Source organism: Megalops cyprinoides, chromosome 4, assembly GCF_013368585.1.
Source record: "Megalops cyprinoides isolate fMegCyp1 chromosome 4, fMegCyp1.pri, whole genome shotgun sequence".
Lineage (NCBI taxonomy): Eukaryota > Metazoa > Chordata > Actinopteri > Elopiformes > Megalopidae > Megalops > Megalops cyprinoides.
The window spans coordinates 20,932,984-20,954,755 of NC_050586.1; the positions used below are offsets into that span (position 1 = coordinate 20,932,984).

General features: G+C 40.6%; 2 protein-coding genes across 2 annotated transcripts; both read right to left on the bottom strand.

Moving 5' to 3' along the window:
• Window positions 1-2,519: 2,519 nt before the first annotated feature.
• On the bottom strand, window positions 2,520-8,581 carry LOC118776748 (B-cell CLL/lymphoma 7 protein family member A-like). The gene is made up of 6 exons (XM_036527278.1): window positions 8,436-8,581; window positions 6,626-6,707; window positions 6,124-6,220; window positions 5,756-5,932; window positions 3,652-3,749; window positions 2,520-3,251 (listed from the first exon to the last, which is right to left on the bottom strand). The coding sequence occupies exons 1-6, from the start codon at window positions 8,525-8,527 to the stop codon at window positions 3,177-3,179; spliced, it is 621 nt and encodes a 206-aa protein (XP_036383171.1). The 5' UTR covers window positions 8,528-8,581; the 3' UTR covers window positions 2,520-3,176.
• Window positions 8,582-9,303: 722 nt separating this feature from the next.
• On the bottom strand, window positions 9,304-21,114 carry cfap251 (cilia and flagella associated protein 251). The gene is made up of 21 exons (XM_036526262.1): window positions 20,960-21,114; window positions 19,793-20,275; window positions 19,454-19,594; window positions 18,969-19,078; window positions 18,571-18,679; window positions 18,086-18,166; window positions 17,792-17,869; window positions 17,664-17,708; window positions 16,949-17,151; window positions 16,021-16,209; window positions 15,588-15,838; window positions 14,827-14,978; window positions 14,369-14,542; window positions 13,874-14,058; window positions 13,376-13,490; window positions 12,573-12,736; window positions 11,642-11,732; window positions 10,871-11,014; window positions 10,542-10,770; window positions 9,640-9,741; window positions 9,304-9,446 (listed from the first exon to the last, which is right to left on the bottom strand). The coding sequence occupies exons 2-21, from the start codon at window positions 20,255-20,257 to the stop codon at window positions 9,304-9,306; spliced, it is 3,171 nt and encodes a 1,056-aa protein (XP_036382155.1). The 5' UTR covers window positions 20,258-20,275; window positions 20,960-21,114.
• Window positions 21,115-21,772: the final 658 nt, after the last annotated feature.

Here is a 21,772-nt window from a genome sequence, read left to right on the forward strand (position 1 = left end):
AATAAATTAACTTAGTTGTCATAAATGAAATAGTCCAGCCAGCTGGCACCAGTCCACGTAACCTTCACCAGAAAACATAAAAAACAGCAGTTTGAAAACAGTCACCTTGTTTTTGTTTTTTTTTCTTGTATAAATGCATTAACATTTAAAGTTGTTCTTTAAAAGCAGATTGCAGTTACTGTTTGCAACACTTTTAAGGTGTTTAAACATTTAAACTATTAACAAGTTCATGGGCGTCAATTTGTTTTGAAAAGTGCTGGGGACAACGATGGGTTCGACGTGTTCAACAGTAAGTTCAACTAACTAAAGGCTTGCAAAAAGTGGTGGGGACGAAATGGGCCACGACAAAAAGTGGTGGGGCCATATCCCCAGCATAAAATGACCCCTCTGAACAAGTTTAGTGCTTGCCCAAATATGGACACAGCTTGATTCAATGAGACACAGAAGTCAAGTCTTTTGAGTTTTTTATTATTAAAACAAATCCATTGTACATGATAAAACCAATCACTACCGATGGAATAAATAAGTAAAATCAGACCATACTGCTGAACAAGACAACACTACTGAAGCCTGTAAAGGAAAAATATGGTCCCAAAAATATATACTATTTATTGAACAGTTTTTTAAACAACTTGCTATAAGTCAAAACTGTTGAATTTTAACAACTGATGGTGAGAGTTCAGCTTGACACAGGTGAAATGGAATATGGAAAACATCTCATATATATGTGATTTTTCAAGCAGAGAGAATTGCATGATTTCTAAGTCAATACATAGTGTCTAAGTGCCAGCACTGCTGGACTGAGAATGAGGTATTCGCAGAGCCATCTTATGCGACCCAAAGTGTAACCCATCCAAGTAAAGAGGATTGTTTTGTACTGCTCTATTTTTCTGTGAAAGAAAAAAGATGCAGGATTCCCACAGAGACTTCTTTAAAGAGGAAAATGTTTTTCTATCTGTCTCTGCAGTTGCACCTCATGTCTGTGGTTCTAGACTTGCACACAGCCTGACATTTTTACAATATAACAAGCATTAGTTGTCAGCTTTACTGCAGCACCCTGGGGTCTGTACAAAAAAAGGGAAAGATGTGTTATCAGGAGAGGGAGATTTTGGACCATGCTGTCCCATATCTCGCCATCTCATTTCTGGAAACCTGAGGATAAACTCTGGAACTGCGATATGCATTTCCCAAAGCTGCCACAAAACTAGGGCAGCATGTGACGCCGCCCCAGAGCTTGCCATCAGAGAAGTATTAGGAGTAAATATTTTCAAATTATCGTTCCAAATGTATGTGCAAATTTGCCATTCTCTCCAATCCGTGGCACTGGATAGTGCCATTCCATTTAGCGTTTAATTCCTCCAAAAGGACAGCAAGTCAAACTAAAGTTCAGAACAAACAAAACTTTGATCATGAAAACAGCTGAATCTCCTAGGCCCCCACAACAGTGGCTTAATTTTTTTGTTTCTCTGCAGAGTTACTATTAGAACCTTGCATTCACTCTATTATGGACAACCCAATGTAGAGTCAGACAGGGGCTTGATCATATCAAATACACCAATGATCAGCGCAGCAGTCAGTAACAATAAACCTCTCATCCTAGCAGATGGGGGTCAAACATCAGACTGTACACAATGCCTTTCCTACAGTCTACCATGCTGCTAATTGCACTACTACATAATCCAACTGAAGTAAATATGTGTGGGTGTGTTTTTAATCGAGAAAATATGCTACAAGAGTGGAATGTTCCCTAAAATTAGCATAAAGAAACACACCTACTCAGAATCCAAATATACATATGGTATTTAAACAAAATAAAAGCGTCATCAAGTAAATATCCAGAAATGGGAAAAATCATAGAGTAGAGCATTTATATTAAGTATGCACACAAAACCAAACAAATCTGCCTTGGTTCTAAAGCTTAGCTCAATTGAACCTACTTTGATAGAAGAAGAGGTGTTTCTTTTAAAATACAAACTACTTGTTCACTTGTCCATTTGGCTAAAGAACACCAAAGAAAGATCCCACAGGACCAAGCCTGTACACTGTGAAAAGTAACAGAAGGCTTTCTTTGCTCTGAAACAACAAATTTTACCTTGGAATGCTAAAGCTCAATCCTTTAGGCAGACAATCTTCACATTAAGAAAAAAAAGAATGCCAAAATAACCAGAGATGAATATCTACTTGTTTGCTGCTGCCATCTTTGTTTTCCATTCCTTGATGTTCATATTGTTAAGATATTGTTCATGTGAAACTGACACTGTCGCTTATATGCACTTTGTCAAAAATGGTTCATAAGTAAAGCATACAAAAGAGGGCACTTTAGAACAAAAACAATACAAAGTTAAAAAAATGTACAAAAAAAAAATTAAAATAAAAAATAAAATGAACACAAGCTTATCATCCTTTTGGTAACACAAGGCACATGACCAAGCAGGACCTATGCTACAGGCTGGTCTTCACAAAAACAGATATAAAGACAAAACTGAAAATAAAAAAAAAAAACCTCAATATGTGACCTGTACCATTCATTAAATATATTGTTGTTGCCGCCTTTGTTAAATAAACCTTCTTATAATTGCAAAATATTAAACGATACTACAGCAGCAGAACCAACTGTGATCTTGACATTATTTAACAGTGCGTTGACCCTCCTGAGCAAAAACTAAACCCCTTGGAACAGAAGCTTAAAGATACAAAAGGAGGAGAGGAAAGTTTGAGAGCAATAAAACAGGTTGGTTGCAGCGCTGTGTTTCACATTCTAAATAGATGGTGCCCCCAACCCCTGACTTTGGATCAGTTTCAGCTTTTTGCGCAGTATGGTTAGGGTTGGGTTTGCTGTTCCTGGATCAGTGCTGGAGGGCACCATCTACCCCAGAGTGTTTCACAGATGCAGCTTGTCAGTGTCTTTCAGCAGGCCTAGTCTTGCAGGTGCTGTGGTGCTTACACTCTCCCCCCTTCCTTCCCCCATACTCACATCACATAGGCTGGAACAAGGGAACGGGTGGGGTGTGGGCTTAGGGGGCAGAATTGTCCAAGGCCAACGTAAATATGTATTTGGGGTGGGATTAGTGGAGAGAAACACTGCCCTTCCACCTCTGAGTAAGTAGGAGTGCTTGGGAGAGGCGTGGAGTGGGTTGGTAGAGAGGCGTGGGAGAGCAATAGATTGGTCAGGACACTTAACTCTCCTCATAACCAGGGGAGGGAGACTCCATTTTTCCCTTCTTACTGGGAGGAGCCCCATCTTCCAATTCCTGATCCAGAGGAATATGAAAAAAGAAACAATGGCAATGGTCATACATATATTCATTTGGACCAAAATGAACATGCACTTAATTCAAACCACCTCTGGTGTGAAAGGAAGCATTCAAAGATAGAAGCAGCAATGCTGTGTGTGACAGTCACTGAACCCCAAAGGAATTCCAATCCTTCTGCTCATTCTTTCAATGTTGTATGTGTGATGTAAGCATGATGTCAGAGTGAAGGCATTTATTTTGTCAAACTAACTCCAGCCCTGTAACCAGCAATCAGCATGTCAGAAGAATTCTCACATTACAGCTCTATGATAGGTGATATTGCTACTCTTCCTGCCAGGATATTGGTATGTAATGTGTTGATGCAGCCTGTTGGACAGGCGATAGGGGCAGGCTGTACCTGAGTGACTTTGGCAGCTTCTGAGGAGGGCTCCTTCTCCCCTGAGGACTTGGAGTCTTTTTTGGCTGCAACAGGCGAGGACTCTGAGAGATTTTTACCTGCAAGATGACAAAGATCTCTTAGAACAAAATCACAGGAAACCCTATTATATAAAATGGCACATGTTTGATTCCCTTTTAAGTTCTTCCAATGAACCAAACAGAATAACAGAAGCTTGTGAGATTACTTTTCAAATCTGTTTTCCGTGCTGACTGAAGTTGCAGGTAAACATACAGATACAACCCTGTATATGATACACTAATGGTGTATTCTCTCTAGTCTGCTTCAAATGTCTTGTAGTTTGTAGTAATTCCAAGGTTAGCAAGGGTGGGAAAGCTGTCTAAACTTCGGTCCTGTACTGAGTTATAATTATGTAGCTAATGATCCATTCTGCACAGTTGAAGTGTCTAATCTGCATTGCCCTAAATTATTTGTATATACCTTTGAAAGTAAGTTAATTCAGGGAAGGAAAAGGGGAAAATTCAGTGAAAAATATTTCTCTGTGCATATCCATTTTCGCTATGCCGGGCAAGTTAACCCAAAGTAGAATCACTGTGCGCCATCTTGTGGTTCCTATAAACACTGCTGCCATTCAACGTAAATGGTGCAGCTGTGACATTTCAAGACGAGTTCCACTAAAAATCCTAATTTGCTAGATTGTAAAACAATTGCAGCTGTTATTCCTGCCATATTTCATGAGCAAAATCTGACACAGTATGTGAGAAACAAAACACATTCTCAGAAGTGCCCACAGACAAAGGTCTGCACCGGTCATGCACTGATTCACTGATTACGTTATCTGAATAGGTTGAGAGCAGAAGCAGAGAATGAGATCAGCTACCCAGGTAAATCAGAGAGCTGTGGATCTGCACAGCATTGTCTCCCCAGTGACATGGACACATTGAGGATGTCATCGAGCCCTGGAATAGCAGGTCTGAAAGTAATGTAGTTGGTATTCTTGTTACTATTTTTTAATGTCTCAAATTGAATCTGCACTAAACATGGAAGACAAATTTCCTCTTCCTCGTTACGGGCAGTACATTTTTCTGTGACCAAGCTAAGGAGACAGGTAGGTGAATCCACATGCATGCAAAGTAATTAGATTTTTTTTTTGCCCTTTTCTAAAATGGAATTGGACAGTAGCTTCCAGGATATTTCAGCATTTCTTCTTCTTCGTATTGTTGTTGTTGTCATTATTATAATTACATCAATCACTACAAATATCAGTAAGTCAATCAATTTAAGGTTCATTCCTGGCCTAAACTGTACACAGGACAATATAAGGTTGCATAATAGAGAGGAAATTGGGACATTTCATGATACATGAATTTGGAGCAGACCTTTTAGTAAATGTAGCAGGCAAGAGGTGGAAAATTACCAATAGGTCATTGAAAGATACATATATGCATACTTATCACATCAATGCAAATTGGCAGCATGTACTGTACATTAATAAAGAATATTAATAACATTAATAATTTAAATTCGACCACTGGCCATAGAATTTGTTAGGCAAGTAAAAATGTCTTTACTTACATTTACAGTTTTTGTCTAGTCTAAAATATGTTGTTCACAAAAAACAAACAACCTGGTGACATACATCTGCTATCTGTCAAGACACATTCAGGATGAAAAAACAGGCATAACCGCAAGGAACATTGCTAAGTTTTACTGTTTAGTCATTGATAAAGTGAGTAACTCTTCTCAACTGTGTCCTCACTGTGCCAAGATGCATATATTGTGAGGATTATGGTTCTTCATAGGAGGTACATTGTACTCTCAAGCTGTTGATGTGCATCAGTAATTTGGTTATAGCGATCGAGGTTTTGATTTGGAGTGACTATCAAAGCATTTTAACAGACAGCCAAAACTAATTCCAGCACCTTCAGATGGGTTTCTGTAGATCATCACACAAATGATTGTATTGTTCATATTAAACAGGACTGTGACACATGTCAAATCAAACACACTAACCTGAGCTCATGAAAGGTAACTCACTAGATAAATGACAGAATTCAATTGCCCCACTTGCCCTGTGGCAGGTGCTGGTTCTGCTCGGACTGACCGGTCTTACTGTCTGCGGCCAGCTGCTCCTTGCCGGGAGATTGGCTCTCGTCACTCTTGGCCTCGTTGCTATCGCTGTGGGAGGTGACTGTGGGCTCGGGGGCAGGACTGGCACTACTGCTGGTCTCCTGCTTGATGGGGGAGGAGTCAGCGATGGAGCTCTGGTTACTATTGTCATCTGAGAGGGACAAGGACAAATGCACTGTGTTAAGATACAAACCCCAAAGCAAGCCTCAAAGACTCTCAAGAAAACCCACGGGAAGCTTGTAGTAAGTGTGACTTCTCAAAAGCTTAAAAACAAATAAATTAAACCATTAGACATGTCCAACAGAAGTTTATGTGTAAGTCTGCAAGTCCAAAAGGACTCACCATGCATGTCCATCATTCCAGGAGAGGAGCTGTTCTCTGGGGTCGTTACCTCTGACCCACACTTATCATCCTTGCCTTTCTTCTTGTTCTTATTCTTCTGCAAAGGGGCAGGCATAACATCAACACTAAATGAACTCTCATGGCTGGCAAAGTATACAAATATCCAAGAAATTGTTGCCAAAATGTAATGTAATTAGCATTGCCAAATGGATACAAAATTCAGACCTATAAACTATGAAAAATTTATGATTTAGGAAACATTTAGGCTTGCTGACATTTAACTAATATTAGCTCCAATCTTGTACATGTCTTAATTAAAGCACAGAGCAGTTATTGGTAACCAAGTATCCATCCTAAGGTGGCTATTACAAGGTCACATGATTCACTTTTCAGTTAATGCAAAACCAAGTCTATATATTCTTATACATGTGTTGTCACAAATACATTATAATCAGTTGGCATTCTGAAAGACTTTATACTTGAAAACAGCAAGTGAACTTACATCATCTGATTTGGGCTCAGTCACTGGGACCCACTTGTAGATTCTTAAGGATGTGTCACCAACAGTTACCCATTTTTTCTCCCTGTATAAAAACATTAGAAAGAACATTACTTTACTGCAGTAAATATAGTTAACTTCTGATTAACTGACCTAAACACTAAGGTAGAGTAAATGAACATTATTGCTTTCTGCAAATATTTGATTTTAACTGTGTTGTAGATTTGTATGAAATGCCCCATGCACAATCTTTCTAAATAATACAAATAATTCTAAAATAGAAAACATTTTTAGCAATGCCCACCTCTCTATAAATCCAGCTAAGTAAACAGGATTCATTACTTCAGTCAATGGAACATTGATGAGGGCTTTTCAAAACACATCAAAAGCCCCACATGGCTCCTGCCCCTTACAGGGGAATAAAAACAGGGTCTGGCATGCCAATCAAGCAGTCTAGACATGGAAGAAGCCGCTTGGCGCTCAATTGTGAACCACTGGGCATAGCTCCAACTCTACGGCTCCATAATCTAGCACAAAGGGGTTCCTGCATGGCTCTTTGAGGGATGGCACTGCATGGTACCCATGACAAAACTAACCCTGGGGGCACTTGTGTGCTAGAGCGAGCAGTTATGATCAACACGCCCTCAAGCAGTGCATTAACGGCAGTCCAACTGTAAGCAGTGCGGTTCACAAAAATCACGATTATGATGCAAAATTTAATGTGAAAATCCTAACATGGACTAAATTAATATTTTTGGTTCGTTTCAAATAAAAATTTGAATTAAATTGCTTGTTCATTTATGTCTGATTTATTTGTTCAGTAAAACTACTAATAATAACCATTTTCATGTATCTACAACCCACTCTTGTTGACACATTCAGAGAAATTAGCTTTCATATAACTGACGTGCATATCATAAACTGTGATCTATAAAGTTCATAACTTTGGAATAAAAAACTAAATAAGGTATTGTGTAATCGGATTTTAAAATAAAAATTTCCATACTGACGACTTAAAAATAAATGAACTACATGTTCAAAATAAAAATTAAACAATCATGACTTAAGTACATTACATTAGACTCTACACAGCAGAGTAATGCCTAATGTCTAGCTAGCTTCCGTTTCAAAATTAGGTTTGTCATTTACTTCAACAAACAATGTAAACTGCTTTCTAATTATTGTTATTATAAGAGTCGAATTAAATGGTTCCGTTGGAGAAAGCCTGATAAAACGATATCACATTGTATTTCCCTGTCTGAGTCATATTGCGTGCTCAGCCATGCACTAACACTCGCTCCCAGCCCCCACCGCACGCTATTTCTATTTGGACTAAAGAGCGACTCTAAGCGCTAAATTTAAAACCCCGAGACCGTATAAAAACTATTCTGGCTCTAGAGCGCCGTCGTCATATAGTTACAAAGAGGAGATTATTGTTATGATTAGTACGCTGCCTATATCCCGAGACACTTTGCACTGTACAAAGCTCTCTCCACCCGGCATTACACCAGGCAGAAAACAGCAAAGGCTTCATGTGACTGCAACGAAATGGCTTCTGGGTTCAACCCACATTAAATGTTAATGGGGAAAATCCATTTAAAATTCGCCGAAACCTTCGGTTTGTAAACACTCCGGCGCGCGATACAGCGCGCGAGAGCGCCGCAGCACACCTGAGCCGACTGAACAATCCGAACAAATTCAATTCGAGATGACCCTTCTTTCGTTTCATTCTTTCTTCTCGTTCTCTCTCCCTCTCTCCTCCCCCACAAGCTGGGCTTAGATAACGAATAATGTTTTTTTCCAACTCACGTACCATTTTCGTACTTTCTCAATAGCTGCCATAACCCGCTTGATGTCATCTTTCGCTCTGCTCCGGGTCTCCGCGCGAACCGACCTGCCCGACATTGCTGCTGTTGGTAAAATATTTTTTTAAAGCTCGCCGGCAGTTCAGACACAATGCAAACACTCAATGTAGAGCACTGAGAGGAGGGAGCGCGCCTGCGCCAAGCACAGAGCGGAGAGCCTACAGCTGCACGGCAAGGCACAGCTCGAGCTTTGTTATACATGAGCTACAATACTGTACACAGACAGGAGAACAAAGGCTTCAAAGTTGTATTGTCTATGGGCTGAAACTTTGTGTAAAACTTATCCAGCGTACACGCAACCTGGTCAACTCAATACGACACAATACGAATAATAGAACAAACGCTGATACCTTTTAAAGCGTGAAGTTTAGTTGTTGATTTCGAAATAATACAATAATATGTAATGTATAAAGATCCACGTTTACAACAGCAGAATAGTACATTAAGAATTAAATGCATTTTTTCCCCAATACATTTTTTTTTTGCTTCAATTCCTTTCATACAAAAAATGGATAGATGGGTAAAACAAAGTTCATATGAAGGTACAGGTAGGAAGGTGAGGGGGAAAAAATTGGGAACTAAAAATGCACCACTGTATTAACAATACATTTATTTTTGCAAGAAAATAGTATCACATGCAATGTGTCATTACAATGTTACAATGAGACAATGAGTGATACAAAAAATTATTACACTTAGGAATGAACATAAGGGTGGCAAACAGTGCTGGTGAACCCGGCAAGGTCACCACAAGACAGATGCATTCTCTCTTTGACACACACCAAGGAGGCCACAGTGAGTGATTCACACTTCTGTCTATGAAAGCTCAGACTCAGTTGGTGATTTTGCTTCAGAAGGCAGGGGCTCTCGGGTGAAAACAGGGAAGCCAAGGATGTCTGCCATGAGTGTGTCCATTTTGATTTCCTCCGGGATTCTGCTCTCCAGTAGAGCATCTGAATCTGCCAGACACACAGCACAAAATCAGCAACAAAGTGCCTTCAGTGCCTGAGGCATCATATTATTGTTAAACTATCCATTTGTTGACTTTTGTCACTATTAGATAGTTTCTTGGTCTAAATGCCTTGTGGCCAACAGTCACTTGGCGTAATATTCCAAAATTAATACAGACGTACATCTAAGGCCCGCACATACCATTACAGTCAAAGGTTGCCTGTTCCGATCTTCCCCCTTCTGGAGTTACCCCAAGCAATGTGGCAAAACACTCTGCTAGCTCTTCCTCTGTCATACATTCCCCTGGAGAAAAACAACATGCTGCCCTTAGCAACCTTAGTAACTCACTCAGATTTTCACCTCTCACCTAGCGACATATTTGCAAGACTTTGTCACATTTCATCATCATCAAATTTTTGTTATTACAGAGCTCTTAGCAAAACAATTGTCAAAGTGCATTTCACAGAACACAATACAGAAAAGTAACATAATTAGTATGGGAAAAGGAGCACAACTTAAGAATGGCAAACAGATTAAGTGATGGAGTAATTGTTTTACAATCAATGAGGTATTAACTATATTTAAGATACACTGGTTTGTTAACAATTAGAGATCACAATGCAGTACCTTACTATTTTTGCTCATGAGTTGATGAAAAATAAAAAAAAAACTCCCGTTTCAATAATTTACATCTGAAATTTTTTTTTGCTGATTATGGTGAACACTGTATGAAATGTTACTTGTATTACTCAGTGAAAACCACAACTAGGCTTTAAGAGCTAATCCCTCTTGCTTTGTGGTTGATCACAGAGCTAAGCTAAACAGATGAAAACAACCACAACAGTTTCTCTTCAAGTCCAGTGAGTCTATTTAAATGCTACTGTGAAACAGTATAGGTATGATGACATCCAGTTTAAAATATATGACAAAAATTAAACAATTAAAATTTAAAGTAAAATGAAAACCAATAGATTATATGGCCTTTGAGCACTCGATCTGCCCATAGATGCATATATCTTTATTGAGAGAATTGATTTCTCCATAAAAAGTGTATAGAGTGTATTTTCTATACATGGCATTTCACAGGTAACATGGCAACAAACCTCTTGTCTGCAGGAGATGCAGAAGATCATCTCTGTTCAGCACCCATTCTCCATTCTCGTCCGAGTGGCCCAGGACCTTGAACACTTGCAGGAGCTCATCCCTGGAGATCTCAAATGCTGGTCTATGGTTGATGTACAGCTTTATGAACTCCTCCAGATCAATGTCCCTCACAATCTCCCCTGTCTCTGCATATCGACTGTACTTGACCTCATTCCGCATGTCTTCAAGCTGGCAGAGGGAATTCAGATCATTTTTAGAGGTATGGCCCCCAAGCCAGTGATAGCCAAACTGGTGTGTGGTGAGCATAGACAGATGAGGACGCTAATACCTCTTGCTCTGTGGGGAAGAAGCCCAGAGCCCTCATGACAAAAGATAATTCTGTCAGGGGGATTCTGGTGGACACCTGTCGGGTTTCCATAGAGTCTATCCCTTGGCTGCGCAGCTGACAGTAATAGAAGTAGTCCTCCATTTCCTGAGAGGAAAACACAAGAGCATACTACTGTTAGTTGCTCAGATATGCTCATCCTTAACATGGCAAGAATCTGGCTGAGAATTATGTATAGGGGACATGATAATTGTAGGTTCTGAATCAAGTGTAGGCTATTGTATGAAATTAAGTTAACTTATTCAGCATTTCCAGTTAAAATGAAATATGGTAAATGGTTTACGTTAGACTATATTAGATGTATATCAGTAAACATTCTAAATCAAGAACAAAAGATTGTTGATTTGACTTTTGTTCTGTAAAAACAGCCTATATTCCTAACATTTGCCACATTTGAGTTTTATTTAACCTATCCTTCTGATTTAAAAATAAAAACTGGATTTTTGCTGTCTGTAACTGCATTAGTTAAAGACATAGATTGAGGTAAATCATCCAAAGATATCAGATACGGTGACACATTTTAGAATGTGGAATCTTTCCCTGGAATCTTCTAAGTAAATTAATGATGCAGTGTACTACTGAACTATTTTTATTTAACTCCTTTTAATGTACCGTTCAGACTGGCAAAAATAAGATTTGAAAATCTGACACATCGGCATTCTGATATTATTCATAATAATTACATTATAACACATAATACATTCTCTCACTCACTTTAAAGAGCACCCCATCTCTCCCTCCTTCCAGAAGGCTGTAAAAAGGCATCATGTCCTTCCCTCCCAGGGATGCTGCAGCTTCCAGAGCACTGTAGGGACACGTTAAATCAAATCAGTGCAAGAAACAGATTAACATCTCTGTGTAACAAAGAGAATAAAATATTGTACAAGTTACCATAGTAAGTGTAGGTTTGTGTATCTGACCAACCTGCCAATATAATGCCATAGATTAGGTACTCCTGGTATGACTAGAAAAGTGCCTGCTCTACCTTAGGCCAGGATGTAAGGGGAAAAAAAACTGGATGTTCAAACTGGAGGGAGGAAGACAGGCTTTGTTCAAAGATGTGTCAGTGAAATGGAATCTTGACTGTATCTACTCATGTCTGATTCAAATAAAGAATGTATAAGAAGACCTTACTGTGTATTGTGAGTTTGGTAACCAAGCAAGAAACCCCTTTGACCTGTCAGTATTCTCATGAGGTTTTTAAAATGTACACTGCAAGAGTTACATGCTTGTGGACACTAAACACATGTGCCCATTTTATAAGGGATTCATCTCACAAGAAACATGGAAGGATTAGGATTCAGAGTAAAGGATATTCTGGGAGGTAATTTTCCTGGATCTGGTTTAATATCCTCACTGAGAAAGGCAAAAAATCTGACCAGTAATACATATTCAGGTTTTAAAGAACTATGGTTTTGGGAACATATAGCTGCTGAAACAGGAGAGGAAGGGAAAATTAACCTGTCAAGAGTTGGTGAATTTGCATCCTTTCAAAAAGTGCATGACAAAAATGGAATGGTGAACATCTTGTGCAGAGGCTGGAGGCTGCAAGGGCCCAATTTGACACTGGTCACATGTATACAGTACACTGAAGAGGACATACTGTGATACAGTAATGTTGGCTGCGCTCTGCATGTGAACTCACTTCAGGTTGATCTGCCAGGAGAGGACGGTGTAGTCAGGGCCACCCGAGGTGAAGATGTACTTGCCATCACGGGAGCAGGCGAAAGCAGAGACCCCCTTTGGGTGGCTGATTATGGCAGTGTACTTGTAGGGGTTGCCATCTAAGGGAAGGATCTGGAGGCCCACCTGGACAGGAGGATACGCATACAGTTAAAAGCAAACAAACACTACCTGCTTTTTCCTCAGCCGCTGTACATTTTGGCTGTGTTCCATGAAGACAATACACTGTTTTCACCTGTATTTCTCAGCTACATTATTTATTGATCTGGGAGCTATATTAATGTGGAGAGAGTAACATGGTTAACATTTTACATGCTACCCACTTAAACCACTATTTATATTGTTCCTCACTGAAGCAATATGTGTTAAGCACTGTGCTCAGGAATGTCCCATCCTGTGCAGACTCTTGTTTCCAAATTACAACTCCACATTGCTGCCACTATAGGCACAATGGTTACTTTTCCTATACCAGCAGTGTGAATTGAAGAACAGAACTGCACTGCATACCCAACTGGAAAGAAAGCAATGTTTCATTTTTCTTACAGAGACATTCTTCATTTTTTGCCTTTCTATCCCTCAATGCCACTCCAAGGATCCCTTCTTTGACCGTTCTCTGTTTGCATTTTTGTGATGTACTTGTTCAGTGTCTTTACAAAGGCCGTGGTGAGACATGTGCTGTTCTTTCACTAGTGAAAACAGTAGCACCAGCGCACACAGTGCATAGACAAAGCGGACATCACAACACTGGGAAGGGTAGACATTCACCTTGTCCTCTGTGATGTATGCAAGATAATTAGACTTAGGGTCCCCCTCCTGGGATAAAGGCAGAACGGCCATCTTTTGAATAGGAGATCCGTATGTGGGCCCCAGGACTGTTTTTCTGTGCATGAACACCGGAAAGATGAGAAAATGGTTTTACCTCAGCCAGAAAATCTAGATTCTATATAAAAATAAACAGCCATTCATGACACAAAACAGCTGTACGCACAATGTACCTGAATATAATCTTTAAGAATGAAATAGTGCTGAATGCTTAAAAGTGACTTAAATTCCTCTACATATGTTACAACACGCTTTTAGATATTACACATGAATACTTCTCCCTTGGCTATGAGGTGCTTACAATATGCAAACTTGTGAACAATAATAAATAGGAATACTCTCCTTCAGCCCTGTAACAATTACCCAAGTTCTGTATGGTTGAACACCCATTAAATAGTACTTTGAAAGAATATAACTGAATGATGCAAGGAGGGTGCTGACCTGCACATCTTGGTGGTGCTGTTGAAGAGCTTCATCTTGTAGAGGTCTGAGGCAGTAAGTAGGAGGTGCTCGGAGCTGAGGGGAGGGTACCAGGCCATGCAGGTGGGCACGGCACTCTGCTCAATGCGCACCATGTTCATTAGCGGCAGCTGGTCTTTGCCACAGCTCTTCAGGTCATACTCCACCTGGTCATAACCACAAACACAACAGTGACTATAACCAGTGGTCCAAGTATCCGTTCACATCAGCTGTCACGGCCACCTCAATGAATACCATGAATCTGTTCCCATTGTCACACTCACACAAAAAATATCTGTCACACATTTAAACTGAACTAATGGTATTTGCAAACACCTGATCAGTTGTCCCAGAATGTTCCATGAATGCATTTAAAAAACAGTCTTTGACTTGAAACAAGCAGGAACATAATTTGTCAGCTACTTCAATCAAAATATATCAACACTGTGTGTAAATTGGAAAATACAGGGATCTCACCAGCATTCTGTCCATGCCCAGGGAGAGTAACCTGGGCTGGGTGCTGTTTGGGTAGACTCCAAAGAGGAGGTCCTGAATGGGCTTGTAGTGGGCACGGTGTCTCCCTTGGTACTTCCACACCTTTTTGCCATCTTCAGGGCAGAGCTGGAACACTGTTACGGCCTTCCCTGCATCCTGAATCAAGGTCACGATCAAGCAGAAAAAAAATCATTTGGAATTCATACATCACCAAGACACAGTGTGATGTTTCTGTACTTCACTGATTTGTATTTCTTGTCTGATCAATTTTTGACTTATTGTGGCACTGAAAATGCCAAGGGCAACAAATTCAATTACATGCTTCGCAGAAGGGACTGGGATAATGGTTTGGGAGCTTAAGTGTGTGATGCAATGGTGAGTGACAACCAGTAGGAGGCACTCCAGTGTACGGGCTGTGAATTGCATAGGCATTCACTCACCGCTGTGGCTAGGTAACATGAGTCCGGAGAGAAGGTGATATGGGTGATGCAGTCTTTGGCAAACTTGAAGCATTCCTCCTCTTGGTTCAGCAGTGTGGAGGCGTCCAGTACGTAAACAGTCCCACAGGCAAAGCCCACTGCCAAATAGAAACCTGCAGAAAGGAAAATGCATCAAGTCCATCAGAGCAGTGTGTCCACCAGTGTGCATCACCACAGAACATTATCCGCATGGCACAGAGCTCCCATCACCACTAGTGACCCTCATTTTCAGTGAGATTAATGTATTGTTGAATACAATGACTCCCTATAAACAGACATTATTAACAGAGTCTAATGCCTTTTTGTATTTTCACATCATGGTTAATATAATTATAATATTATATATATAATGTAATAATAATATTATATAATATTATTATTAAATATTAATAATAAATATTTCCCAGAAAACAGTACAATCAGTTTGTTGTATATCCAGTTCCACAAAGCACCTGAACAGAAAAGCACCGTCATTGATCGATCTAAAAGGCTGCTCTACTGTCCAGCAGGTTGGAGACTCATGTCTCATTTAAATAAAGACTTTATGCTAAATTACATCATTTATATGCTAATGAGAAATTTAGACCATTCGACTAATAATGATGATATTCAGAAAGCAATAACCTGAAGAATGTTGGGAATTTATTTTGACTGACAGGGTGACAGGGTGTCTGCTATGAGCTTGATAGGGGCCTCTGGTGAAGCCTGTCAGTGGCAGTTACCTTTCGGGTCATACGCAAGGCAGTGGACCTGCCTCTCCTTCTGGAAAACCCTGCTGCACACTGGCTCCTTACAGTTGTAGTCCCAGGCCTTGAGGATGCCACAGTAGCTGCCCATGCAGACAATGGAACGGGCAGGGTGGCAGGCCACTGCGTGCAGGGCCTCCGAGTGCTCCTTAACCACCGTCTGCAGCTGGAGACTTTTGGTGTTCACATGGACCACGGTGGCGCTAACCGTGGAAATCACAAAGTTCCTATGGGAGAAAAGGCAGGTCACATTCACAGTCCCTTTGGTCAAAGCAGGGCATGTACTTACACAACATGTCCCACACTGCCATGCTCACTGGTCTGTTAACAGTGCTGCTCTCTGTTTGTAGAATAGAAAAGATTCCAGCTATGCCATTCTGAATACAACCTGACTTCCCTCTGTGCTTACCGAACTACAAATGGCTTGGCTTCCAGAGTACAGTCCTCTAAATATCCCACTGCGCTGTCTGGTGGTGACTCTTTGGAGAAGGAGATGGATGTGATCTGGTCCAAGTTGAACTTGCTGTACCAGCTGATCAGCTTTAAGTTCTCATCATAGAAGTTCACATGGCCCCTGGTGTTGCCTGTCACAAGATAACTGAGGCATTGCAAGCAATCCATTAAGATCTGGCAACCACAGGCATCACAGATTCACAGTCACATTACAATGCCATTGTGTCAAAAATCAAGGATTAGAAGCTCGGATAATTGGTTTGAAAACCAAAGTTTCTTATGGAAATGAACATGAATGAAATGCATAATAGATGTGTCTGTGAAGATGTCTTTTTACAGCATTCCTGCAATTTAGAAACTCTTAACAAAGCAAGACTGGACCAGCACTCAGGGGATGAAGTAAGAAGCCCTTCACTCACTGAAGGCCCATGTCTTCTTGTCCTACAAATGTTTATTAATAATGTTTTTTAATAAAGGAATAAGTATATGGCACACACCTTAAGGAAACCAATAACATTTTTTCAAGGGCAGGGTGAGGTATAGCGCATAGAATGAAAAGCTTGACCTACTCCTAAGCAGCAGAATGTTGATGATCTATAAAATATGTTTGCAGCTAACTATTGTAACTATATGTAACTATTACTGCGGGTATTCGTATTTCTTCTGATCCAATCCTTATACAAAACCCAGAATACATTGTTTTACCTGTTACAATGCTGGCTACTTCACCTTGAGTATGACAATAAACAAAGCATAGCTCATACATGGCACAGAGGCTTCCAGAAATCTGTCCACGGACCTTACTGGCCAGGCAGTGGAAATATAAACAAATGCTCAGGGCAGTAGTGGCACAGTTATCCAGGCAGTTGGAGATGGATAAATACCTGTCGGTCCGTGTCAACACAGTGATGCCGTGTCTTTGCAGCGAGATGAGCTTGATAGCTGTTCTGGAGATGGGGACCTTAGTAGTGGAGCCCTCCTCCACATCCCACACCACCATGTTCCCTCCCATGGTGGCCGTAAAAGCCTGAATGCCTCCAGAGTGGAAGATGGACTGGCTGAGGGCCCCCACCACCTTCTTGAAGGTCTGAGAGAAGAAAAAACCTGAGAGCTGTTAGTGGACAGCAGTTATATGGTCAGGTTAGTAGTGAAGAGCAGTTGACAGAACAGCAAGGCAGGGCAGTAGTGTGTGTCAGTGTTCAGGGCAGCAGTCTAAAACAGAGGCCACAGCAACTGTACAGAACATAACTGTTCTGTACAGTTGCTGTGGGCAACTTCTGTACCAGTCGTGAGGGCATCAGTGTAATCTGTTCTGTAAATATCCAACTGTATAACTGGGTACTGTGTAAAATGCAAAAAAATCTATTACACTGGATATAAACATCTCATTAACAAATAAATGAAGTAATGTAAAATGGCAGCACGTGAAGCTGTAAACAGAATATCAGTACAGAAATATGTATTTACAATTCATATCATCAGTATTATCTGATTTTCTTTGATGCAAATACACCAAGATCAATGTGTATACTTTTACAATTACAGTACAGAACTAAAAACACACACTGAGACAATTACTTATCAGATTCTTGACCTTACATTATCTGACAGTTCTGGTGCCAAACATTCCAGATTTGCCTTGTCCTGTAACAAAACATAAAACATTATAGCTCATAAAATCAATGTTGAAACAAAACAACAATGCAAACATCCAAAATGCTACTTACCATGTGGTAAAATAAAACTTGACTCTCGCTGTTGCTGAGGAGCTGGGTACTGTCATTTGGATCAAATATTATGTAATTCTAAAATAAAGAAGAAAACAACACTGACATACAAATCACTGTGCCCGATACCATGGTAATTATGTTTCATAAGATTGATTTTGTGACAGTACAATAAAATATTAGGGTGAGCATATATTACAGACATGATGACAAAGCATTTCACAAGGAGAATAATTTTTCCTTTGAGGATTCAATAAATGAATTCAACAAGCCATCCAAAGCGATGCAAGTTACCTGGCAACCATATTCTGGATTTAGCTCCGTAACACAGACTGGAGCCTCTGTTTCACTGGTCCACTCCCAGATACAGACTCTCTGTGAAAAGACAATAAACATCTTGTGGTTTTGCACACAAACAACTCAGTGCCATGGGTAAAAGGGAGTTATCTGAGGAGTACAGAAAGATTTTTTTCCTTTCAATTCAGCTATTTTAAAGTACTGTATTACTCAGCCATTCTCAGTTTTTCTCACCTATTATGTACTAGGACAACAATACTACATACCCTAGCAAAGTGAACACATCCACTATTTCACTTTTATGACACTGAGAATCAGGAACATGTGTAATAAAAAAAGAAAGAACAAAAAAGATTTCCACAATACCAATAGTCAATGAGGTAGTATGAGGGAGCAATTGAAGGACTGTTTTCCTTAATAACCCAACAAAAATTACTGGTTCACTGATGGCTTTGTGGCCTCCTGTTCCTCTTATCACACACCTGAATTTCTCCAGCTCCGACGGTCACCAACAGCTTTGAGTCACTTGATAACGCCACAGCTGAAACACCCCCCTCAGGGTGGCAGTCAAACAGCGTTTGCACAGGAATCCTTCAAAACAAAACAAGCCCATCTGCAATTATACCCAAGCATACTATACAATCCTTCATAGCACAACTATGCAAAGGCTGTCTGGCAAGACCACAGCCACCTTTGATGCAGCACCCAGTTAAAATCACAAAAATTAATTGCATACAAATGTTTATGTTAGTATGTCCGCCCCCAGAAAAGTAAAACAAAACCTGTGATTGTCTTTGCAAGACTTATTAGCACTTATTGCTCGATGGATCAGATGTTTTTATCAAATTCCTAAATTGTGAGACACCAGAGACAGCATTACCCAGAGTATGCATCCCATATGATCACCAAGCTGTCTGGACCCTTGTCTGCAGTCACCAGCCAACGTCTGTCCTCGCTCACACACAAACAGGAAATGGGGTTGCAGTGACCCTGGGGAAGCATTTTGTCTGCCATTATTGATATACTTGTTTCTTCTACATGTCAACAAGCAGAGTACCGAGTCACTGAAAGAGTTAACATGTAAATCTGTACCTAGTTTCCAAGAAGGAAAATCTCCAGGTTAGGCTCACTGCAAACCGCATACATTACCGGTATGAACTACAGACTGCTGTACACTGTGAAAAATAATGCAAATGTCATGCACTTCTGTCACAGATTCCTCTATTTTATGAGACACAATGCACTGTGAATCCAAGCCAGTTGTGGTGGTGTCTGCCAGCTGTTTTCTCTCTCTCTCTCTCTCTCTCTCTCTCTCTCTCTCTTCCTCTCCAGGAGGGCGGAAAGCAAAGAGGGGGCCAGCCTTGCCTGGAGGATGTGCTGAGAGTGGGCGGAATAGTCGTACATCACTGCCACGTTGGCACAGCCGTAAAGAATCTCCAGCCGCTCCGTGTCCAGCAGGCTAAAGACGGGGAGGGCCCGGTTTATTCCGTAGGCCCACTCCAGAGTCTGCAACCACAGAAAAACACCAGCACTGGGCTGTCAAGGTCAGAGTGTAAAAATGATCCACTTCTAATAACTTTGGATTGCTGCTATGACTGACTGTAGGAATCTATGGCCTTGAATAGGGGTTGCACGCATCACTTTCATATGCTGCTTGCTGTCCGATCTTTTGTAAAGACCTGGGTATTTATGTGGCAGACTTACCAAAGGATATGTTTTGACACTGAGTGACACCCTCTTCTGCGGGGTCACTGCCCTGGAAGTTGCTGCATAGACTGGAGAGCATGCTAGCTGCTCTAGGACTTCAGATGGTGGTCGGCCAGCTGTGTCGGGGTCTGCTGGCCCGTCAGCCAGTCCACCTTGCGCTCCTTCCCCACCTGGGCTCAACCTGTCCTCTTCCACACTCACATCTTCCCCCTTTAGTCCACTATCCTCACCCCTCTGCTCCTGCTCCTCTCTATCCTCCTCCCTTTTCCCAGGTTCCTTTCTGTCCTCATCCCTCTGCCCAGAATCCTCTCCATCCTCAGCTGGGCCAGGCTCCTCGCTACCCTCAGCTTTGGAACATTCTGTTGGAACCGGTAGCCCGTCTGGAGATGGGCTGACGTTGGCCACATCTTTCTCTTCTCCTGTTGGGGGGCTGTTGCCCTGTACTTCATCAATGTCAGCCATTGTTCAATTCACCACAAACTGTTAAAAACAAACGCTATATGAGTATGTTGCTTATTAGGAATCATAGTACTGTTTTTAAATCATTATATTTCTTATCACTATCACAAAGCTCTCTTCCTAATCATATTAAGACCAATGAAAATACCTGAAGGAATGCCTAACTCCTAACTCAGATCTGATCCTCAAATTTACTAAAATTCACATTTGTAAATGTTATCTATATTAATCAATATTTGAAAGGACAAATTCTTGAGATAAGTCCTTGAAATCTTAGCAGGGTTCTAACACTAAAACAGCTCCCCTTTTGGGGGAAGGGATAGTACACCCCTAAAGAAAAATCTGTTCTCAACAGCTCAACTAGTCTTGAAATCCTAATTGAGGCTGTCAGAAGGACACAGTTATGATTACCATACATACGTTTACATGTTTCAGAAACGTGGATTTCAACACTAGCATTAGGATGATAACTGCACACGCACAAACGCTTTGTCACTTAACTTGCTGCACATCTGATAGCCACCATGCAGATTGTACGTAAACGTAGTGCTTTGTGCTTGTGAATTGTACTATCATATAATTCTGTACGCTGTGAGTAATGAATAATCGAGTAATCCTATTATTTTATTAATCAGTGAATCTATAAAGAATCGGATTTCTACAAATAAACTACTTTAATGCTGAAAAACACTGGTGACTACTCACTCCACTTGCTGTGTGGCTGGTAAGACTTTGTTCCCACTTGATGTCACAAATTGTGCACACGGCGTGTTGGCTGTCTCTAAACTCCTGTCTTTTCTGATAGTCACAAGTCCTTAGAGGGTAGGTAGTCTGTGCTCCCACTACAAAAAAGAACAAGCGCACGTCAATAATTGACAGTTGTCACACAAATGACCGTTACATGAAAGTTGTATTTTCACATTAGCAACGTTATTAGCTCACGTTAGCCGGATAAGCCAATTATCTTTTTATTAGCGAGGCAGCTGTTTTGAATGATTTTTAATGATAGCTCGAAAAACCTTCGAAAGCATTGTTAAAACAAGTGAAGCTCGCTGATGAGTTAGCTAACATGAATTGGTAGCCAGCTAGCTACCGGGCTGATTTTGGAAAGTGGTGCATTTTCTTTCTGACACGAGTAAAACTTTATTCTGTCTGATCACACTAAACATACAAATAATGAATACCATAATGTAAAACAACAATTAGTCCCTTTAAGACAAAGTACAAATTTAGCTACTTCGCTACATACCGAATTCTGTGGACTCAACAGCGCATTGGAATAAAGCGTCCTGTTGCTTAGATACGTTCAAAGGGACTGATGGGACTGGTGAGATTGAACCGATAGGTGGCACTGCCAAAAATTCATCTAGAGCCGATAGAAAGCACCGAATCATTTACCAAATGAAAGAAAAAAAGTTTGCGTCATTCAATGAGCTTTGCAAAGAGAAAAGAATGACTGAATTATGTGATCTCATGTCTGTGCTTCTTCAGACAGATGAGGCGTATCTAAATTAAATG